Genomic DNA, 22,850 nt, shown 5'->3' with positions numbered 1-22,850 from the left:
TCATTCTTACAGAAATTAACAGTTTGAACTATTCAGCACTTATTTTACGTTTTAAAAGATGGTCAATTTTGCAGTTTAATTCAAGTTTCAAAGTTTATATATCTTATAATGCATGCATCAGAAACGATTTTTTTCCCATACAGGTATATATTGCTGGATATATTTTTTAGTCTTCGTTTTTTTTTCTTTTCTTTTTTTTGTATGTTGTTTTAACGTCAATCTCGAGAATTTTTCACTCATATGGAGACGCCACCACTTGCTTGTGGAGAGCTGCAAATTTTATCTTATACTCGGCACTTACGGCCATTGAGCAGTGAGGGATCTTTTTCGTGCCAGCACCTACTGCGACACAGGACCTTGGTTTATATGGTCTCATCCGAAGGACCGGTCTCCACGTCCCAGAGTGGGATTCAAACCCGCGACGTAAGGATAAACTCCTTACTTTGGGACTCTAGAGCAGACGCTCTAACCACTGCGCCACGCGGGTGACTTTTTTAGTCTTCATAAATAAATGTTAAATTATTATATTATTTTCTAATTCTTTATGGAAAAAATTAACTTAGAACAGTTGTTGATCTTAATTTATTTGAATAAAAAATAAATTTATACAATATTTTGTGTTAAATCATACATATATAAATCTAAGATTTTCTGAACATGATTATTTATTTATGCATAAAGTTTTATATACAAGTAGTCTAGAACCAACAAACACATATATAAAAAGCAACAATATTAAAGTGATATCCGACAAAAAATCTATCTGGTTCATTGCTCCATGGTATATTTATATATTAAGGTACATGAAAAGTGTCTTAACACAATGTAACAATATTATAAAGAATATTAGAAAACTTCAGATCCCTGACTGTGCAAAAAAAAAAAAAAAACAGTAAATGTTTTTGTTTCACAACTCCATGTTTTATCACAAACTTAAAAAGTGTCCAGGAAAGTATACAATGATTTAACTGATATCAGAATTATCACACACTTAAAAAGTGTCCAAAGGAATGTGTACAACGATTTACCTGATATCCGAGTTATCACAACCTAACAAAGATAATTTAAACACAAAAAACTTACAAGAATGTTATCACACAATCATAGTGCCATTTGATTGCTATCATGATGGACAACTGAGCAATACGATTTGACAGGGTTAAATGACATTTGTCAAAATTAACACATGTACAGTGTAACCACAATATTTAAACTTTTTCCTTTGAATAATTCAACAAAAACTTTAATGAGAATTATGAACACAATTTAACTGGTCTACAGCATATTAAACAATTGCTCTGCAAAATCCCAACAAAAATACATATAAGTAACACAAGCTCTGTATATTATTTTCATCTCAGATGGCAAGCAAAAAGCTCTGAAAAATTCTGTGCAACTGCAAAAATCGAAAATCCTATCAATGTCAAGAACAGGCTATCATATGAAGGAAAAACATGTCATGTCTATATTTAAGCAAATACTGTTAATTAAAGCACATCTAACATGTAACATAAGTATATAAATGCTACAACACATTTTTTAGAAATACAGCCATTTTCTCACATGAAGTTGATTTCTGAATACATGGTGACATCTCGAGAAGTAATAGTAGACACTATCACTTCTTAAGGAATAAGACAAGGTTGGATAATACACCACCAGACTTTTCTATTTCGGAGAGTTGAACTTCGTATTTTGCATATGTTATCTTCTCATCTAAAACCTACAATAAGTTTTATCTTCTTTAGTTTGATTTTATTAAAGAAACAGTTGGAAAACTAATAAAAATAATTTTACAAGCAATAATAACATTTCATTGGTTTATTCAACCTGCAAAAGTCATCAATGAACTCTATCTTAAAAATATTAGTTACATGCAAAACCATTTGTTAGTTTTCATTCAGAAATTAATTTTCTTTACTTAAATACCCTTCCAACACAGGCACAAAGCTCACTGATTGTGATGTCCATCTTGGTGAATGTGGAGTACCACATTTACATTTTTTTCCCCAGAAATATGTCAGTCATGCAATTTTTTTTAGTCATTTTAAATATACCTAGATCTGTCATGCAATAAATCTGCAAACAACAGTACCTTTTGTTCATAAATTTAGAGGGGAAAAATAGAAACATAGGTAATCAAAACTTATGAAGTTCATCTCGACGAATATTATCAAGGAGTGAAGCAAAGTCTCACATCAATAAAAGTTCTGGTAATGTATATTGTTAGATGAATCATTCATGCAAGTTTGGTCTAGATGGAACTTAAAGTTATTTGGGAATGGACCTGTTCCAAAAAAACTTCAACCTGGTCACTCATCTGGAAAATCAAGGTTAAATAAAGCATCTGAAGCATGTCTGCTAGTGTGCTTTTCCATATGAATCATCAATTCAAGTTTTGTCAACATAGGGGTTATAGCTAATTTTATGATGGTCAGACTCAGTATCTAAAGGATGTCTGGAAGTGTGAATCTCTCAATGGATCATCCATGCAAGTTTTGTCCAGTTAGGGCTTATAGTTACTTGAAAAATAAATTACTGCAAATAATTAAATCTGGTCACTCATCTGGAAAATGTAGATCAAATCCAGCATCTGATCCCAAGCATGTCTGGCAATGTGTATCCCTAGATGCATCATCCTGTCAAGTATGGTCAGCATAGGGCTTGTAGTTACTTGGGAATGGACCTGCTCTAAAAACTTTAACCTCGTCACTCATATACATGTAGTAAATCTACGTCAGATACAGCATCTGAAGTAAATCCGGTAGTGTACATCCACAGATGCATCTTCCATGCAAGTTTGGTCCAGGTAAGACTTGCAGTTACTTGGAAATGTACTTGCTCCAAAACATTTAACCTGGTCACTCATCTGGAAATTCTAGGTCAGATCCAGCATCCAAAGCATGTCTAGTAGTGTACATCCCTAGATGCATCATTCATTAAAGTTTAGACTAGTCCATGTAGGGCTTATAGTTACTTGGAATGGACTTGCTTGAAAACTTTAACCTGGTAATTTATCTAGAAAATCTAGCTCAGATCTAGCATCCAAAGTATGTCTGATAATGTGCAACTCTAAGTGCATCATCCATTCACATTTGGTCAACATAGGAATCATAGTTAATCTATTTAGGAATGGACTTGCTCCAAAAACTTTAACCTTGACAACGGGGGGTATAGCGTAAGTTCATTTTGACTGTCGAGGTGAGCTTAAAATGAGAATTTGAAGTCCCATAGCCAATCCCTGCATTGGCAATAAGGATTAGCTAATCCTTGCCTTGATGACAAAAATCAACCAATCCATGCCTTAGTAACAATAATACCTGTTGATGGAAGGGTGGAGATAATATGTTTGAACTCGGACACATTCATTCACAATAAACAACAGTTCTGAATGGTCCCCCCCCCCCCTGTCTGAAATAGCTCTTTTTGGGAGACTGGAATGTCATCCTCTATCAATTTCTGTATAACCTATTTCAAGCCGAAAAAGATATTTCATCAAGAACCCATAGTCAAAATCAATTTGATACCACTTTTAATTGCTTGACTTCATTGCTTTTCTAATCAATTTCCTTAATATCAATATGTATATATGATGCTGTTTCACATCACTTCATTCAAATGTCAAGATTGATTTTGATCACCTAATCGTGTTTTTCAAAAAAAAAAAGCTAAAACTTTTAAATGATATTTAGGAAAAGTGTGCCACATATGAACATTTATTACATTTTTAACATCGAAATACTGTAATTGAATAAAAGAGATATTTTGTCACAGTGTGAAAGAATATCAGAAGTGCTGCAAAACTCTCAACTTTCTTCCCTTCATGATGGGTGCTGTTAAAAAAAATACATGTACTCTCTGGACTGTTATAATACAGTCTGAAAGTAAATAAAGCATCCTGACACAGAAATTAAAACTGCCGAAGTTTCTCCAAATATGTTGCTGAAATATGTTTACAAGTTTTCAATCTCACAATCACTAGTAAAACAGGATTTTTAAAAAAATTTTTACTCATGCTTCACACTCAAAAAATATCAAAATATCATGTCCCACTTGTGAAATAAATTCCATATCCAACTACAAAACATTGAAATCCTCCATTTATGTTCTTAATTCGTTTCACTCAAACGAACATAAATCATTTACCATATAAAACAACGCATTATTTATAGGATAGGAGGCGAAGCACTCAGATTTATTCACACATTATAATATACATTATCAATCCTCATGTACCCTCATGTACCATCATGTATTCTCATGTACCATCATGTACCCTTATACCTCCATCCATATACATTCATCAAACTACAAAAAAAAATTTAAACATCAATACATTAAACAAATCAGTCAATATAAATTATAAATTGTAATAATGGGTGGGTGGGTGGGAATAATGCCAAAACGTGGAATTGATTTAGAATCTGAGCCTTCGAATGGCACATTTACACAATATTCGCCCTTCAACAACATCTCTACTCATGCGTACTTGTTACTATATAAATAGCCAATCATTGTATAAATCCAACACCCGTATCAAAACAAACCCGCCTACTTTCCCACGGGTACAAATAATGCTTAGCACCCATGATAAATACATTTATGTTCTTAATTCGTTTCACTCAAACGAACATAATTCATTTACCATATAAAACAACACATTATTTATAGAATAGGAGGCGAAGCGCTCAGATTTCGAAAAGAATAAAGTAGAGTTAAGTTACAATAGGGCAAAATTGAATTATATACCCAGATTTTTTGAAACGCTCAATTTTTCTGACTTTGTTTCCCTTACATAACCATCTTTTGCTTTTTCACTTTTCCACCTGCCATGTTTTTTGAAAATTCTGTCATTAACTCCTGAAGCAGCTGCCGCTGTAGCGCCTCCTGACCTTAAACTGTGTAATCCAAACTTTTTCTTATCTAAACCAATATCCCCCAAGGCAGAAAGAATAATTTCCCTTGCTCTAGTATATGACAGTGGTTTGTTAGTATTTCTTAACTTAAAGGAACCGGCTTTTTTCAAGTATGTAATTTGTCTAAAAATAAACTCATCTGAGGAACTCTCTATTCCCGCTAATTCTAAATATCTTTTCAAAAAATTTACAGGACATGTTTTGGTACAAGTCTCTGCAATGCAAACATGAGAACCTTCATTATATTTGTCTGTTTTACTTTTCGGAATGAATATGGAGACATACTGATCTTGGAATGAGATATCGGATCGTCTGATGTTAACAATTTCCGAAAATCTAAGAAAACCTGAATATCCTATAAGGCAAATTGTAATGATTCGCAAATCTGGAAGACAGCTGTTTTCATTGCCATACTTTTCTGCAAGAAGAAATAAATGAAGAGGTAAAATAGGTTCCTTTTTTGTGATCGGTTTCCTGCATTCTCTCAGTACCCCTTCTTTGACCTGTGTGACTAAAGAAGAATGACATGGGTTTGAATAACCTGCTAAATTATGAGCCCATGAAATAGCACTTACAGCTTCCTCTAGTTTGGCTGACGAGCAAAAATTCTGGCCAATGTGTACCAAATACATAGAAACTGTCATATCAGTTGAAGGTAAAAGTTGAAGGTTGAAGGTAAAAATGACAAACTCGAACAATGAGAACTACACACAAAAGTTATTAAATGCATACTTATATTTCTTTCTGGTATTTTCTGCCTTTCCTTTTAGACAGTACTCCGGTAGTAGGGCAGATAGTCTATTCAGCTCTGGGTTGTCGTACGATCTGTTTTCTGCCCACCTTCCCTTGCGGAATATATCTGTAAAACGCATAATTGAAAACATCTATAAAAAAAATATCACTACCTACATGTATATGCATCGAAATATACACACATTTCATTATTCATGACCTCCGTATATAATGTTATTCATATAAAACTTCTGCAATATGCCTCTAGCATATCAGGACCCGATACCACTTATAAGATTAACGCATCTTCCAATAAATCTCTCTTGACAACTAATCATACAATATATACGTTTATAAAAACATCTGCAATGCACCGCATGCACCAGGACCAATAATATGTTAAACCTTCTGCAATGTGCCCTTGCACATCAGGTCCCATTTCACATTCTTGCATCTAATCTGATTGTCAAAACTTTTGAATAAAAATCCAGAGAACCAAAAATAGAATTCTTATTATCTCCTTGTTTAAAAATTCTGTAACCTTCACGAAACTCTAAAACCTCCTTTACAACGGGCATGGTTTCATTATACTCGTCAAAAATCAAAGGCCAGAAATAAGAAGAGGGCCAATGTGGAACAATGATAGTACCTCTCCATTTAGTTCCAATCAAATGTAAAATGCATTTACCAATCAATGAAATGGGGGGTACTAGCCAATTGTTATCCCTTTCCCATGAAAAACTAAAACAGTCTACACCCTCTGTACCAGGATTCCAAAATAACGAATTGAATCGTTCTAACTTGGTATTTTTAAAATTCGCAAACCGGTCAATGTCAAATGGACCCCAAATACTGGTCATAAATTCAAAAAACTCATCTGTTATCCCCCAGTCTTTGTAATCAATAATTTTGCTTAAATAATCTGCTCTGAAATTTTTATTTCTGGGTATCCATTGAGCGTCGATTGAAATACCGTTAGACAGACAAATCTGAAAAATGCCCAATGAAATTTCTTGTAAATCACTTTTCATACTCCCACTTTCAATGATTTTTACACAGTTTTGATTATCAGTAAACCATTTCACAGTTTTTCCACAAAGAACTTTGTGAAACGATAATAAACCAAGCTCTATAGCCTTTAATTCTCTCCATGTAGGACTCTTTTCTTTTTCAAACTCGCTCCATCCAATGTGAAAAACCTTTTGATCCAACTCTACTGTATGTGCTGCTCCAGCAACATCACTAGCGTCTGAAAAAATCATGACATGCTTTCTTGAATAATTCTGAAGGCTTTTGCAGTTATAAGATCTAACGTTCTTTTTCCAAAAATACATTTCAGGTAATATTGAATCTAAGATAACATGATCTAACTTTTTATCCCAAGAAACCCTATTCTCTATAGCAACGTGGCAAGCACGACTCATAAGTCTAACAACATTTCCCATAACCGGTAACATTGAAATAATTTTTCACGTAAACTGTGCTACAATTCTTGCAGAAACATTAGGCAATGCATTCAAAACTCTTTCTAAACAATTTTCTAAGTCTACTATTCTCTGTTCTGGTACTCGTAAACTAAAATCTAAAGATCTCCATACCAGTCCAAGCCATTCAATTTCTTGTACAGGGCTGAAAATTGATTTCTTCTCGTTTTTGAAAAAACCTGCTGAAACTAAAGACTGTTTAATAAATCCTGTAGCTGAAATACATTTTGCCTCGGACATAGCCAGAATAAGACCGTCATCCAGGTATAGAACTACTTTTAAATTGTTTTTTCTCCAATAATTTACTAATGGCCTCAAACACTTTGTAAAAACATATGGAGCTGAAGTTAGACCAAATGGTAAGACAGTGAAACAAAAATAATTACCCTTCCATGAAAAACCTAAATATTGCTGAAAACAAGGATCGATATCTATGTGATGATATCCCGACTGCAAATCAAATTTTGTCATAAAACAGTTTATTTTGAAATATTGTATAGCGATTTTCCAATCTTCAAATTTTACTTTTTCTTTCCGTACGAAATTATTCAAGAAACTAAGATCTAAAATAAGCCTTTTCTTTTCGTGGTTTTCTGCTACGCTCAGTGGATTGATCATATATGGTTTTTCATGTAACTGAATTACTCTACCTGAGTCTATCAGATTCTGAACTGCTCCTGAAACAAAATCTTCATTCAACATAGCTGATTTATTATTCTCGAAATGCTTTGAAGGGGGGTGAATTTCAAAATCAAGAGAATATCCATTTTGAATTATAGAAAAAAACCGAATCATAAGCATCTATTTCTTTCCAAAACTGAAGATTATGAAACAAACTTTTCTTGACTCTACCTTTTATTTGATTACATTTTCTATCATAAGAAATCAAAATTTCCTTGATACTTTTTGAAATATCGAGAATACCAGACCAGCTTGGACTATAACAATACTTATCATCATTGACCGCCTGATGTGCTTGCTCCTGCAGACCCTGTGGTGGATTGCGTGTAATTGAGGGGGCAGCGACTTTTCCAGTATCCGGTCTTAAAACATCTGTGACACAAGTCTGAAGGCTGTGGGGTTCTCCTTGAACCCCCAAAGGCACGAAAGGGCTGACTGAGTAGAGGATAACCACCAAAACTACCAGAGGAAAGCTGCGCCGGGGACCCCGCCGCTGCTGACACCAGACGGCTGTACGGTGTAGGACGTCCCCTGCCTCGGAACTTCTGCCGCATGGCCCGTGACTCCGCACTTCGTATCTTTTTATCGTCATCAGAGTCGTCTGCATAATCGTTTTGTTCATATTCTCTTACGGTCTTCCAACCAGCTGGACTATTATCTGCAATTCTTATGAGTTTATTACGTTTCTGCAATTTTTCTTTAATCTCTTTAATGACGGATACAGCCGAACTGTCTTTAAGGATGATAGACAGATTTTCTAGGTCTTCAATTATTTCTTCGTTAAAAGTGTACTGAATTCTATTGCCTTCACCCTGAATACGTGTACTTTTACTTTCTTTAATCTTCTTTGACAGACTTTTAGCGTTAACTTTCTGCTCGGTCAGAGGTTTTTCAGATAGAGAAGCAAATTGAGAGTCAATGACGCTTTTGAATAAACTTACTGCATCGGCCAAGTCATTCACATTACTAGTATTCCCAAGAGTAGACTGAACCTCAGGAGCCCTTGAAACTTGTTGAGAGCGGCCTTGAGTTGGTGTTTCGTATAAAAGATTCAGCTCTGTGTCCTCGTGCTCGGACATTGTAACATGGATAAAACGTGGAATGATTTAGAATCTGAGCCTTCGAATGGCACATTCACACAATACTCGCCCTTCAATAACATCTCTACTCATGTGTACTTGTTACTATATAAATAGCCAATCATTGTATAAATCCAACACCCGTATCAAAACAAACCCGCCTACTTTCCCACGGGTACAAATAATGCTTAGCACCCATGATAAATACATTTATTTATTAATTCCTTCAGAATACAAAAATTATGGCAAAGAAATATGACATTAAATCTGTTTCTTTTTCAATGTGAAAATTTATGTTTTTAATCAAACTGTTACATTTCCTTTAATTTATTTTGTGTATTCTGCCTAATCTTTTAAAAATAGCACATTAAAACAAGAGAAATAACTCTGTACTGAAATCCTGTATAGAGTTGTCACATCTCAAAGTTTTGGAAAATACCTGACTTGAACATAAAACTTTTTTTGATGCAAAGGCTTTAAAATAATTTATTTGATTAATGAAAACTTAAAAATATATTAGTTCTACCAAGTGTATAGAGTTGTAAAATATTCTAACACTGCTTAGTTAATCAGTTAGCTATAGTGCAAGTTCTTACTCTGTAAGTTCTACCCAGTGTATAGATTTGTCAAATAAACTAACATTACTGAGTTAATTCGTTAGCTATAGTGCAAGGTCCTACTCTATAAGTTCTACTCAGTGTATAGATTTGTATATTATTTTTAATGTTACTACATTAACTAACTTTATTGTGAGTACTTACACTGTAACTGCTATCCCCGATTTCTTCCCTGGTTCTGTGTATCAGTCGGCCATTTACATACAACATGTTAGCTGCCTTATCATTGTCAAGTTTCAAAATATGATAACTGTACTGTGCCACTTGCTTGATTTGCTATGAAAAAAAACATTTAATTTTCATGTCATCAAAAATATATAATCAACAGTTTAGTATTCTAAATCATAGCAAATGTAAACTTCCTGAATATATCATTATATTCTATCATTTCACTTTATGATTAATTCCTTGTGAGAAATGGGAATACAGTAAAACACACTTATAGCGAACACACTTATAATGAATTGATGCTTACAGTGAAGTGATTGTCATTCCCTGTGAGTTTAAAACATATTGTAAACTTAAAGGATATAACGTATTACGCTTATAATGAAGCAAAATTGTCCGTCCCTGGCACTTCCTTATAAGCATGTTTTACTGTACTGAGATTGTGTGCAAAATTATTCTAATCCAATGTAAAATATTAACTTGCTGTATCACATAGCGATGGGACATCGGTTAATTTTCATAATCGATCATCGGTTGGAATCGGTTACTGCTTCCGATGCAAGGGTGAAATGATACACCTCCTTCACGATTTGATACGTATTGTATAATTTTGTCTCGGTTCGGTTATTTTCGATACGATATATTTTGATAGAAGGAAACAAATTCATATTGTTTTATGCTTTCTTTTTCTAAATCTAGTCACATATTTTACGAATTTTATTTGCAAATTGACTAGAAGAAATTGATAAAAATTATTTGACTGTCAAAAATTATTTTACAAGCTATCAGTCATCAAAAATTTACGTTTTCTATACTTATTTATATTAAGTAGCATGTTTTACCTTATGCCAAACCCGACTGAATAATGATCCCGACCGAAAAATGAACCGAACCGAAAATTAGAGATTTTGCACCGTGTATCAAACCGAGAAAAATTACCGCGGTGAATCGATACCGCAGTGAACCGTTTCACTCCTACAATTTTACCAATTATAATCGGATTTCATAGTTTTGTATACAAAAATCAGACTATTACAATTATTTCATACTATTTCTTTAACATGAATATATAAAATATATTATATATTATTTTCTTTGTTGTTTTACTTCTTTTACACTTTCTAGGCCTAAAATAAATTATGTTTGTTTGTATCCTGTAACATTCCCAAAAAATCAAGGGTCGGTAGGTCGGGATTTTTTTGCTTATGAATAATGGGGTCAATCATCCTAGGACTGAATTATCCAGATGTTATATTTACAGTGGACACCCAACATGGCTGCCTAGCGGCAGAAAACGAACTTCAAAAAGTTGTGGGGGGAATTAATTATTCTTTAGATTTAAGGTAAATGTTGACTAAGTTGCATATTTTATATCTCAAATAAAAGATACAATTAATATTTTTGAATAAAGAGAATCAGATGATTGATCAAACCAAAGAGCAAACACAGATTTGGGAGAGAAAAAATCCAACCAGGGGTAAATTGAAGGGGTCGGTCGGGTTACAGGAAACAAACATAATTTTTTTAGGCCCTATATGTGCACCTCTCGGTTCTTAATCACCTCTGCTTCATGCTAGTTGGCTAGTATCAGATGCAAACGCCATTTTCTTCCATTAAGAAGAAATAAATTTTAAACCAGAAATGGATAATTCTGGAATGTATTGTACTAGAAGTATTATGAAAAATTATAATCGATCGTTGGAATCGGTAGCATTTTTTCGTCGACAATCGATGTTTTCTGATTATCGGTACAACACTAGTATCACATACTTCTTGATAATATTACAAATAATTATTTTTATGAAATTCAAATGTGTATGGTATGTGTCAGAGAAAAATAAGTAATCCATTAAGAAACATGTTGGACATTTACGATATTTACCTGCATAAATCTGTTCGCATTCTGACTGTTACCCACGGCAATGATGTCCTTCCCTGCCATGGACACCAGAGATTTCAGCTGGACCTGCCCATCAATTCGGACAGGGGCTACATTGTATTCTGGGAAAGCATCCGCAACAGCTGATGCTCCCCGCTCATTTGTTCTTCTTCCCTGTCCCAGGCCAACAAAAATTTCTTTCCCTGAAACAAAATCAAAATTCATGAATTATAATGTTGTGATAATCAGCATGATTATCAGTCAAACATACATACCTGTAACATATAAAATCAGAATGGGGGAAAAATTCTTATGTTGAAGAATTAAATTGGTTTGAAGATTAAAGACACCAAAATCAAAACATTAAGTTTAAGTTAAATGAAGTTAAATGAAGACTGTCAGTTTGAATAGTTCATAGTTCAGTTTTGCGGATCTGTGTTTTAGTCATGGTTGGTGACACTTAACTGTGAATAAAAGGTAACACAGACTTACCTGTGAACAGTACATCTCCTCCTTCCACAATGGCATCAGGGTCAACAATCTCCACAATACGAAATTTCAGATCTTTCAGTACTTTACGAATCTCTGCAACCTGGAATTAAATAAACAAGAATATTTCTGATCACATCAGAGGGAACAAAGATTAAGAAGATATGAGGCACATTGATTCATAATACACTACTGTAACAGAGACATATAAGTGTCTCCGCTTGGGATAGAACCCGGGACCTCTGGCATTAGTCCAGTGCTCTACCGATTGAGCTAAAGGGTTAATCCACTAGTCCTAGCTAGTAGGATGCTATGTATCTTACACTACCACATTGTCCCTCTCCAGAGAATGAGATGTCCTCATCTCTTTTGGAGTGTCGATGCTTGTGGGGTGAAGATCTGAGGGCAATCACTCTCACCCGCCAGAGAATACCCCGGTCCCAACGTGGGCATCAAATGTAACAGAGACATGTACAGGTCCAGCACAATACCCTGATAAAGGTATATAGCTTGATAAATATTATCAAGGTATTACACATATCTTGATCAAGGTATTTTATGTAATGAAAATACAAAAAAAAATCTTAAAAAATTAAATTTAAAAGTCGAATTATGAGTTGTGGTCAGTGTATTCACTCGTGCATGAAAAGTACTCAGGTATCAAAAAGGACAGCATAAAAGAACGTCTCCTCACACGACATGCTTTTTTACCGATTTCTTTGTGTTTGAGTACTTTACATGCATGAGTGAATTTACTGACAACAAATCAGAACTCGACTTTCAGTATTTATTTTTTTTAGAATTTTTTTTTGTATTTTCATTACATAAAATACCTTGATCAAAGTATTTGTAATACCTTGATAAAGCTATATAGCTTTATCAAGCTATATACCTTTATCAGGGTATTGTGCTGGACCTGATGTAAGTGCCTCCACTTGGGATTGAACCCTGGACCTCTGGCATTTGTCCAATGACCAATGCTCAACCGATTGAGCTAAAGGGTTAACCCGCTAGTCCAAGCTAGTAGGATGCTGTGTATCTTACACTACCACACTACGACAATGTAAACAAGGCTTGTTGTAGGCCTATGACCAATACTTTTGGAAATATGAACTCTTGACATTCATTAGATCAATATTCACCAAATATTTTGTAAATCAAACCTAAACATTGAAATAGTTTTGTTTTCAGTAATTCATCATAAATTTGTTAAGCAGCAACTCGCTTACACTGATCAAACTATAGTCATTTTTCATGAGTCATCGAAAAGTATGATCGTGTCACACGCGTCACCCCCACCCCTTTTTCCACCTCTTTTAAATTCAGATTCTATGAAGTGACTTACCTCTCCCTGACGTGTAGTTTGTCCTAGCCTAGTGATAAGGGCTGTAGCACCGATTACGACAGCGGAATCGTCCACAAAACAGCACTCGGGGTAGTCCTCTTCCTCTTGAAGTTCGATAACTCGTACCTCGCATTTTTTAAGCGTCTCGATCAGTTGTCGATGCTCTTCTCTCGCCTTTTCTACGTCAATCTCATTCTCTTTTTCATATTTATTTGAGTACTGTTGACCACTGTATTTAAAACTGTTCGGAATTCTTCTTACAATCGCATAGTTATAATTAAACGCCGACGTCGTTACTTGTTGAAGCTCACCTTGTTCTTTTCCCCACACAAACAGGAAGTGAACGGGAAGTGACTAAAAAATGCAAACAATCTGTACTTAACGTTGCGTCATTGATCCGGAGGGCATCGCAATAATGTGTTTTGACAAATACCTGTGATATACAGATTACAGATTAATATGTTTTACGGTGTAACCGTTGGGGCGAGCGCAGTTGTACCATCAAAAAGCTATAGCCTAGCAGCTAAACACTTGTAATTCCAAAACACTTAGTACAAGTAGAGACTCCTGGTTCTCTTGTATACTTGAATTTTTGAATATTTTAGAAATATCAAAAAATGCCTCCTCTTTGAGTCTATCTAAATTCAAAATTGTCATCAATAATCAAATCCGCAAAAAGTTTATATGCTCTTGGTTCAGCTCTAAAGAAAAAAAGACCGAGAGAGCTAAACAGACCCCCCCCCCCCGCCAGCTTTACCTTGCAGTTGACCTATTAATATCTCCAGAACCCCCAAATAATTAAAAATTATCCCTATGTTTACAAAAAGAAAACTTGTTGTAGTCTACGGTATATAGTATACCCCCCCCCCCCAGCCTGTACCTTTCGTGTACAGGGCATTCCTACGTATAGGGGGTGCCCTGTAAACACTGGTAAACGAAACCAGTGCTGGTGCCCCCCCCCCCAACACACACATAAAGACACGTACTCACAATATATACAATGAAGGAAAGAAAGGAGGCAAGTTTTATTTTATTTCAGAACCCATATATATTGGGACTAAGGCTGTCAACAAAATAATGATAAATGTATATGCATATTAATTAGGTGGGTAAGATTTCTCTTTTATGCATGACCGACAAGAGCACAAATATATATGATTATATATACATGTATATACATCGGAAGGGAATTTTTACAGGTTCTAAAATATACCCGGTAGATGGAGAGGAATATACATACAAGTCTATGTATATAAATATATCCAAAAGGTTGAACAAAATGGAGTAACTTAAGGGTTTTCAACACAGTCATGATAATTTTACAATCTAATTAAAATTAGACTTGAAATTTTCGCTCCTCTACGATGCGCTTCAATACACTGTATCAGTACAATGTACAATAGTCCTATTATTAATAAATAGCCAAAATTTAAATTACTGCAAGTGATCAAGTTCTGACTGAGGTGGGAAGACCAATCCAGCTTCATAATTTCAGAACTGCTTCACCACACACTCATATTTGTTATAATTTGATATAATTTGATATAATTTTTTTCTCAGTCTATGTCACCTTTCAGTCACTGACGCTGTGAGCATTGTAGTAGAGAAGTCTTTGTAATAGGTTCACCTATATATATAAAATCCAAATGCATCAGTATATTATCAGTATATTATCAAATTAACAATCAGCACCTCTTTGACTTTTTACTATTTACACTGGATATTTTGGAAATATTTTAGTCAGTATAAGCTTAAGGACACATCACTTGCACTAGTTAAAGGATTTGTGTACATTTCTCTCCTGTTTTTGACTGTTTTAAAATAGCATGCTATTTCAATTTTTCCCTTGTGTATTTATCTGTAACAGAGATCAGAGGGTATAGGTACTCCTAAAAGTTAAAGCTTCAGTTAACCTCCCTTCACTCCTTATATACCTCGCTAATGTGGTGCCAAGTGAAAAGCATCTTGCTGTGAATTTCTAGCATGCTGGAGTAAGGGGATAGGATGTCCCTCTGTTCTGACCTGACCTTACAGTTACTTCATAATAATCATTTGCCCTTAATTTATCAGAATGTGACAGATAAAGCATCTGAATTTTCTGAGAAATGCCAAAAAAATTTTTACAAGAGATTCAGTGTACTGCCCTCTCACACAACTGCTTCAGTAAAAATCATATCTAACAACAGAACACAGACATCCTTTGTTCATCTGATAGGCATATATTTTGAAAATGGAGATAATTTTTTAACATGTTGAACTGAAATGTTAAATTCAACCATAGAAATATATATTCCATCAACAGATCAAATAAAATCAATAAAATAGTGTTATACTCATATGAATAAACATATAATAATCACTATTAATATTGCTATCAAACAACTAATTTTTTTCTTCAAATTGTTTAGTATAGTATTGTGTATCTAAACTATTGCACTTAATATCATATTAAGGATGTACAACACACCTACCCCAAAAATTTCCTGCAGTTTAATTTTCGCTATTTTTGTATATCTTATACATGACAATATCTACTATGTGTATGTACATTTTGGTCAAAATCGTTCGAGCCGAATTTGGACAGGAAGTTCCTAAAGTTACCCCCCTTTGGCTGATGACGAGTACAAATAAAATTCAACCAACTAACTATAAAATCCCTTATTCTAAAATATTTAAGGTTAGCCTAGCTGTCAAAATTTGCCGAATCGTTCGTTTAACTATTAAACGCACAAACAAAGTGAATTTGTAGAGGTACACTTCGAGAAAAACGATTTTGAAGAATTTAAACTGAAAAACTATGGTTCATATTTGCATCGAAAAATGCGTGATTTTCAAAAGAAATATTTTTTTATGAAAAAATCTGTCGTTTAATTTTGAAAAAAATAATTACTTCTTGTAACTGATGATCAAAATGTTCTTGATAATTTTTTGAAATTTTTTTAAACGACGCGTTTTGAATTTGTAGCGGAAAATCTCCCCTCCCCCTCTCTCTAAGTTACGTTTCTCACAGCGTCTTTCAGACTTGGGACGAAAGCAAAGCTATGATTCTACAAATACAAATAAAAATTCCTGGCTGGAAAATAGCTTTTACTTAAAAAATGTAATGTACATTATATTTATTACAAATATAAAACTTTACATCGGCATTTAAATGAAGATGAATAAGCAATTTCTGAAAATTTAAGACCCCCCCCCCTCCATTATTCTCTTCAATGCAGGGCATTCGAGCTTGAAAAAAAAAACAACATCGGTTACGTCTGCATAATATATATAATTGGCATATTGAACTTTTTTTTTATATTCATATTTAGTAAAACTATTTTTCTAAGAATTTTATGACCGCGTGTCCGGTTTGGAGTTCATGCACACAGGTGCAGTTTCAAACCTTCATATGACTTCTACTTGCATTGAATATTATTTTTTAAGTGAACCAACAGTAGAGTATGTACAACTCTCTTGTAATGAAAATGGAATATATGTACGTATAGGTTTTAAATTCTGTTTTCAAACGAGAAGGTGCCCCCCCCCCCCCGATATTGTATCCTTCCGTTGTTTTAATAAATGGAAATGATGTGTTCGTCCATATTAACTTCAACTTTACCAAATTGTAAATTATTTATCAATATTAAAATTATTCATGTGCCTGAATCATCTACAATGGTATCATCTACATTGGTATCAATCGTTTTGTTTAATTCGAGGAAATGCGAACTGAAACTGTCAACAGTAAAAGATTTTCTCAGTGGGGTGCAACCGTTGTATTAATTTCAATAAATAATTTTTCACTGTTAATACTTACTTTAATTTGCATAAACTTTGGATTTCAGTTCCTTGCACACTGTAAATGTGTCTGTGTATTTGTGAGGGAAAAAACAATTCTTCGAAAAAACAGGAGGAATAACTCAGCTAAAGGGAGGAAAGACATACACCACATTTTTAAAGTTGTTTCTCTTTGATCAGTGACCTTCTGAAAATGGTTACTCTTTTTCATTTTTTTTTCCAAAGGAAAGAAATGTTAATTTTCGTAATACGATAATATTTAGACATACCGGTAATATTTATTCTCAATGTTATGTGGCCGATTGTAACGGGAAAAAGCAATGTAGAGTAGCATTAACATTTTTAGATTAAAACATTGCCTTTGTGTATATCATAGAATTAATTAACTAAATTTAAATTAAAGAAGGAACCTGTCTTTTTTTCCTTTTTTATGGAGGGGGAAGAATTATTTCAATTGCGTAAATGATCAAGGATAGGATTTGGTATTCCTAAAGAAACCACAATAAAAACCTCTATTATTTTTTTTAACATTAATTCGTCATTTGACGCTTCGTAATTAATAGCGATTCTCTGTAACCATTTAAACTTCTTTGCCACGCATGGTCACCGATTTTGATGAAACTTTACCCATTATTACAACTTGACACCAGAAACATATATCAAATAAAATTTTGTTGCTATGTGTTTTGGTTGCCATGTTAACAGCCAGAAAAGTTGAAAAAATTGAGATTTTCAGCTACTTAAAATCTTTATTAAGCCTTAATAAAGACTAAGAGAAACAAACAAACCATTCTCCTAAAAACATGACACCTTGTTGCCACTAATGCTATAAAGAAACTATTTAGAATTTATCTCTAAGTAAGTGGTAACCATTGGTACATTTAAATGCATTTTAGATGCTGAAAAATGCTGAAAAACGCTCAATATTCACAAATGATAGATGTTACATGATCAAACTCAGTCAACAATCTAAGAAAAACAATGAAAAATATTTGACCTTATGTAATTAGGTATTGGCAATATCATTCTAAAAATAACTTACATGGTTTCCATGGTAACACAGTGTCACCATGCAAAATCTGTTGCTATGATTGGGTTAATGCTACTATCTTGAGGAAAAACAATAGAATTCATGACTGGCACATATACATCCTTAGGACCTTGCAACACCGACAACATAAGAAAATTGGGATTAATTGTTACTTTGCAGTGTAACCATGGAAACAACGTACTAGTTGTTTAAATTGATAATTTTTTTTGGCTGCTTTAGGAATTTACTAACCTTTTAATTAAGAAACATATTATTTGACTCACCGCGAATAGTACTTATCTGGTAGAACTAAAGTTGAATATCATATATTGATAAAGTTTGTTGAAAAATACAACACTATTGCTATGGTTACCAAGAAGGGAAAATGTTCGATTTTGCTAATTTTATGTCAATACTAGACCCTATGTGCCAGCTTTTTGCATCCAGTTAGAGATTGGGTGGTAGTCAAAATTGAAAGTCAGGTTAGTTGTTCACATATATCAATCATTAAAGTTTTGGGAATCTACATACAAGGGTATATCCAAGGAAACAGAGTATTTTTCAGATGTTTATGTTTTTTCGCCTTATTTCCATAGCAACACACTATTTAAAGAATTGAAATTGAATTTTTTGAAATGTGAAAATTAGGGTCACACCAACGCCTTTAAAAATTGATCATCAGTTATATAGAAATGTGCTTTTTAAAAAGATTGAATAAGATTAAAACACTAAGAGAGTAAATTTAAAATCCCTTCGTGGTATTAAAACCATGGCAACCATTGTCAACCTATAAGAAATATCATATTTTGTCCTTGGTATATGTTACAAGGATCTCTTGTCTATTATTTGCTTGCATTTCAACCTATAATTGTTTTTATTCTTAAGTGTATGACTTCATGGAATTAAATAAACAAAATTATTTCTTTTGAATACTTTGTTTCCATAGTAACGTATGTTATAGTTGATTTACCAAACATGTTTATCATGCATTTAAAACACCAGGCCTTCAACTTTCAGAAACAGTCATTGCCACTTGTTTGCTTTGCTGCAAACGTTAACTGTGGGACTCTGAACATGTTGAAAAATGCAATTTTCAAACTTTAGGACATGTTGCTTTGGTAACCATAACACGTAGCAACCAATTTTTGCCTGATTTGAGTTTACGGTATCAAAGGCTTTTATCATAGAGAGTTTGGAGAAATTCTGAGACTATGCATGCAACGGCTCCGATATAAAAGTTCAAGTTATTACAGAGAATGGCTCTTAACGTCAAATTTAACGTTATGTTAAACGTTTTATTGAAATCCCAAGAGTTATCGCCCCCAGTGTGTTGTACGTCTTTAAATGCTTAAAAAGATTGTATTTTCAATGAGAAAAAACAAAAAAGTTATCCAAAAACTTATTCAAGCGATAAAATTAAAAATCTGATTTAAAATGAACGTACCACAAAGAAAGTAACTAGCACAATCATGACTGTGAATTTTCACCGTTCACGATCCAAAGCGAAAGCGGAAGTTGCAATGCGCTTGCGCAACTGTGAAGCAGCAGAAAAATTTGCCTGACGAATGTACAGATTTCATTCCGAATTTTCTCTGATCTTACACGTTAGTCTATTGAGCTCGCTTCGCGCCGCTCGCTGCGCTCGCTATTACTGCATCTTTGCTATGGCATATGTCAACTTCGCTCGTTTCCATTTGTATTAATAACTGTCCATTTGTTTTGTATATCATACAAAATTATGTATGCTATAACATCAGGGACGTATATATACTAACCTACTGATTAAAAATTGCAGTTTTAATGATACTTAATAAACATCTATATCCATTAGTGTTCAAACGCCGCAAACATGATGATGGGCAACCTATTTAGTTCAAATCTTATGAAACGTTTAAAATATTTCCGGAAAAAATATATACATGTACTTCCATATTTCAGTCTTCAAAAATGAGCTCTGGTTCTTCATCATGGCAGGAGAAAAGAAACAGACATGTTATTTGCCGAGAGATAAAAAAAAGGTTCATATAGTAGGTTTTTGTTAGTATATAGGTCCCTGATAACATGAATATTTTATCATTTTACACAGTATAAATGGAGAAAAATCTAGTGTATACGTGACAAATAAAAAAAAAAATCAAAATTGTATATTCTACAATAGATCCATAAATGAAAAATTATAAAATCAAAGACTTAAATATTAAATTATACAATTAGGCCCTATAATGCTTTTTTTTCTTTCTTTCTTTCTTTTTTTTTTTTTTTTTTTTTTTTTTTTTTTTTTTTTTTGGTCAATACGATGATTTAGCCAGCCGAGGAATACAAAATTCATCGAGCCCGAAGGACGAGGTGAATATTGTACTTCGAAGGTGGCTAAATTATCGCACTGACTGGAAAAAAAATTCAATTGTTTTATTATATGATTCAATGATTAAATGAAACAAAAGTGTAATAAGCAAACCGTGTCTTTCTTTTTTTTTTTTTTTTTTGTATTTTGTTTTTTGTTTGTTTTTATGAAGTCCTAGTGAAAAAAGCGGGGCAAAAACAAAACTAAACCAAAATAATTAGATCAATCTCATGATCAAAGACTGCCACATCTGTTTCATATTTGGACGTTTTACTGACAATAGACGATAGCGCATCAAAAACCATCTGCTAGGTCATTGCTTTTATACTAAATTTGACTACGAAGTATTCCGTCTACCTGATCAATACGGCGGCTCACGGCTGGTGTAACCGGCTTGGATGCTTACTCCTCCTAGACACCTAAACCCACCGCTGGTATTTCCAGGGGTCTGTGTATATGGCCTGTTCACGATTCGCTTTGTGTAATATTTATGAGATCTCTAATTCATTCATGAATCCGTAGACAATTCAGTGTGTAAGTAATTGCCTAACAATTGGTTTGAAAAACGTCAGTCAGCATTTGACTTAATGATATATTGTATTTGCTGACAAGGTCATTGTATCATCCATAGAACTTGCGAAATATCGACTTCAAAAGAGACTTTTGATATCCTTGTTTCATCAACTTGTTTTTCAATAGCTTGCCTCGTTTAAGAAATTGTTCCTACGTAAAGCATACTCTTGCATATTCGAATCAACTAGGAGACATAAACTTCATATGAAGGTGATAAGATTATATTGCTACATAAATAAGGAGAGTTGAATATTGAAAAGTTGAAGTCATTACGTTTATCATAAAGTTTTGTTGTTAGGTTACCATTTACGCCTTTTTCTAGTAAAATATCTAAAGATGAAACAGATGTGTCAGACTCTGTGGTATCTTTTCTTTCAAGTTCACTGGGATATACCGTGTCGACATATGAGTGGAATCAAGTATTGTTAATTGATAAAACGATGTCGATATATCTAAATGTCAAGCTGAAGAGCACAACAAATGGTTTTCTTTTTTTTTTTTCCAAGTAGAAGTTTTTGAATAAATTGTGGTTCATATGAATATAAAACCAGGTCTGCTAATAAAGGGGCGCAATTGGTGGGAATTCCGACAGATTGTTCAAGACTTGATCTTTAAAAACTACATAGATATTGTCAAAAAGAAACTCAACATCTTTTTAATACCAATTTCGGAGTACTTGTGTGTACAATCACATGTTTTTTTAACACAATAATTTTTGTAAATGACCAATGACAAGGAAAGTAAATGTACGACTTCCATTTTTATTGAAATAGCAGCTGTCTATGATGTCAAAAGTCTGAGTACTTAATGATGGGCTATTAATATGATGTAAATTTTTTTTCTAGAATTCTAACTTTCATTTACAAAACAGAAGGTAAATTAAAGTGCTTGTATAGAAGCTGCTGGCCCTTGTTGTTTATTTGAAATATATGCCCCGATATTCTTTTATTAAGTGAACCCTGGGTTTCACCAACATAAATAAGACCACAAAGGGTACATTCTATTTCTATTCCGTAGACAACAGTTTGAACACATTTTATTGTATAAATAATATACAAATGGTTTGAACACAAGTTCTAACAACTTACGAGGTTCTCACCATAAATGGCTACAGCTGTCAAGGTCTATATATAGAAAACAAATATTGATATACAAACATGTTTGTTTTAAACATACATTAATTACATGATAAATATATAACTAACTAGAGTTTTAGTGTAAGGCTGTTATAATTAATTGAATCTGCCAGAACCTCTTATAAATTTTTTACAGATTGAAAAATATATTTATTGATTTCAACATTTTGTGACTCATCTCCCCACAGAAGTAGGTGACAATCAATAATATTCAATTTAGTGTTTGGTTTAATAAGACACAGTAGGTTTCTAAATAGTTCCTCTCTAGCATGTTGATATTTATTACATACAAAGAAGAAATGATATGGTCTTCTGGTGTACCACATGAACAATTAGGACTCTCACTAATGTTTCTTTTATAAAGATCATAATTTAAAATACAATTGTGTCGTAGTTTAGTATGTATGATACTAAGTCGTCTGTTACCATAACAGAAATAAGGAGGGGGTCTGCTGGTTTTTTATGTATTTTGTTTTTGAAACTACTAAAAGTTGAGCTGTTTCTTGTGGTAATACTTAAACTATTCCATTGGTTTACTGTATCAGGAACAAAAGATTTCGTATATATTTCGAGTAGACAACAGTAGATTTGCAGTTC

The 22,850-nt window shown here is 33.5% G+C and overlaps 1 protein-coding gene, 1 long non-coding RNA gene and 1 pseudogene across 2 annotated transcripts; all 3 read right to left on the bottom strand.

Annotated features, from left to right (window-relative positions):
• Positions 1 to 1,132: 1,132 nt before the first annotated feature.
• LOC133172891 (N(G),N(G)-dimethylarginine dimethylaminohydrolase 1-like) lies at positions 1,133 to 19,714 on the bottom strand (annotated as a pseudogene).
• LOC133173230 (uncharacterized) lies at positions 4,163 to 6,784 on the bottom strand. The gene is made up of 2 exons (XR_009719009.1): positions 5,649 to 6,784; positions 4,163 to 4,308 (listed from the first exon to the last, which is right to left on the bottom strand). It is a non-coding gene; the product is annotated as an uncharacterized LOC133173230 (long non-coding RNA).
• LOC133173470 (uncharacterized) lies at positions 7,208 to 8,892 on the bottom strand. Its single transcript, XM_061308456.1, has one exon. It carries the CDS (start codon positions 8,890 to 8,892, stop codon positions 8,089 to 8,091), a length of 804 nt encoding a protein of 267 aa, XP_061164440.1. The 3' UTR covers positions 7,208 to 8,088.
• Positions 19,715 to 22,850: the final 3,136 nt, after the last annotated feature.

Source organism: Saccostrea echinata, unplaced genomic scaffold (genome assembly GCF_033153115.1).
Source record: "Saccostrea echinata isolate AGI-Se365-2 ecotype Australia unplaced genomic scaffold, CSIRO_AGI_Sech_v1 ptg000056l, whole genome shotgun sequence".
NCBI lineage: Eukaryota > Metazoa > Mollusca > Bivalvia > Ostreida > Ostreidae > Saccostrea > Saccostrea echinata.
Note: the sequence above shows the minus strand (reverse complement) of the source record. Positions and strands in the feature narration are given on the sequence as shown.

Excerpts from the sequence above, each read along its gene's own strand:
- LOC133173470 (XM_061308456.1), bottom strand. The coding sequence starts at position 8,892 with ATGTCCGAGCACGAGGACACAGAGCTGAATCTTTTATACGAAACACCA.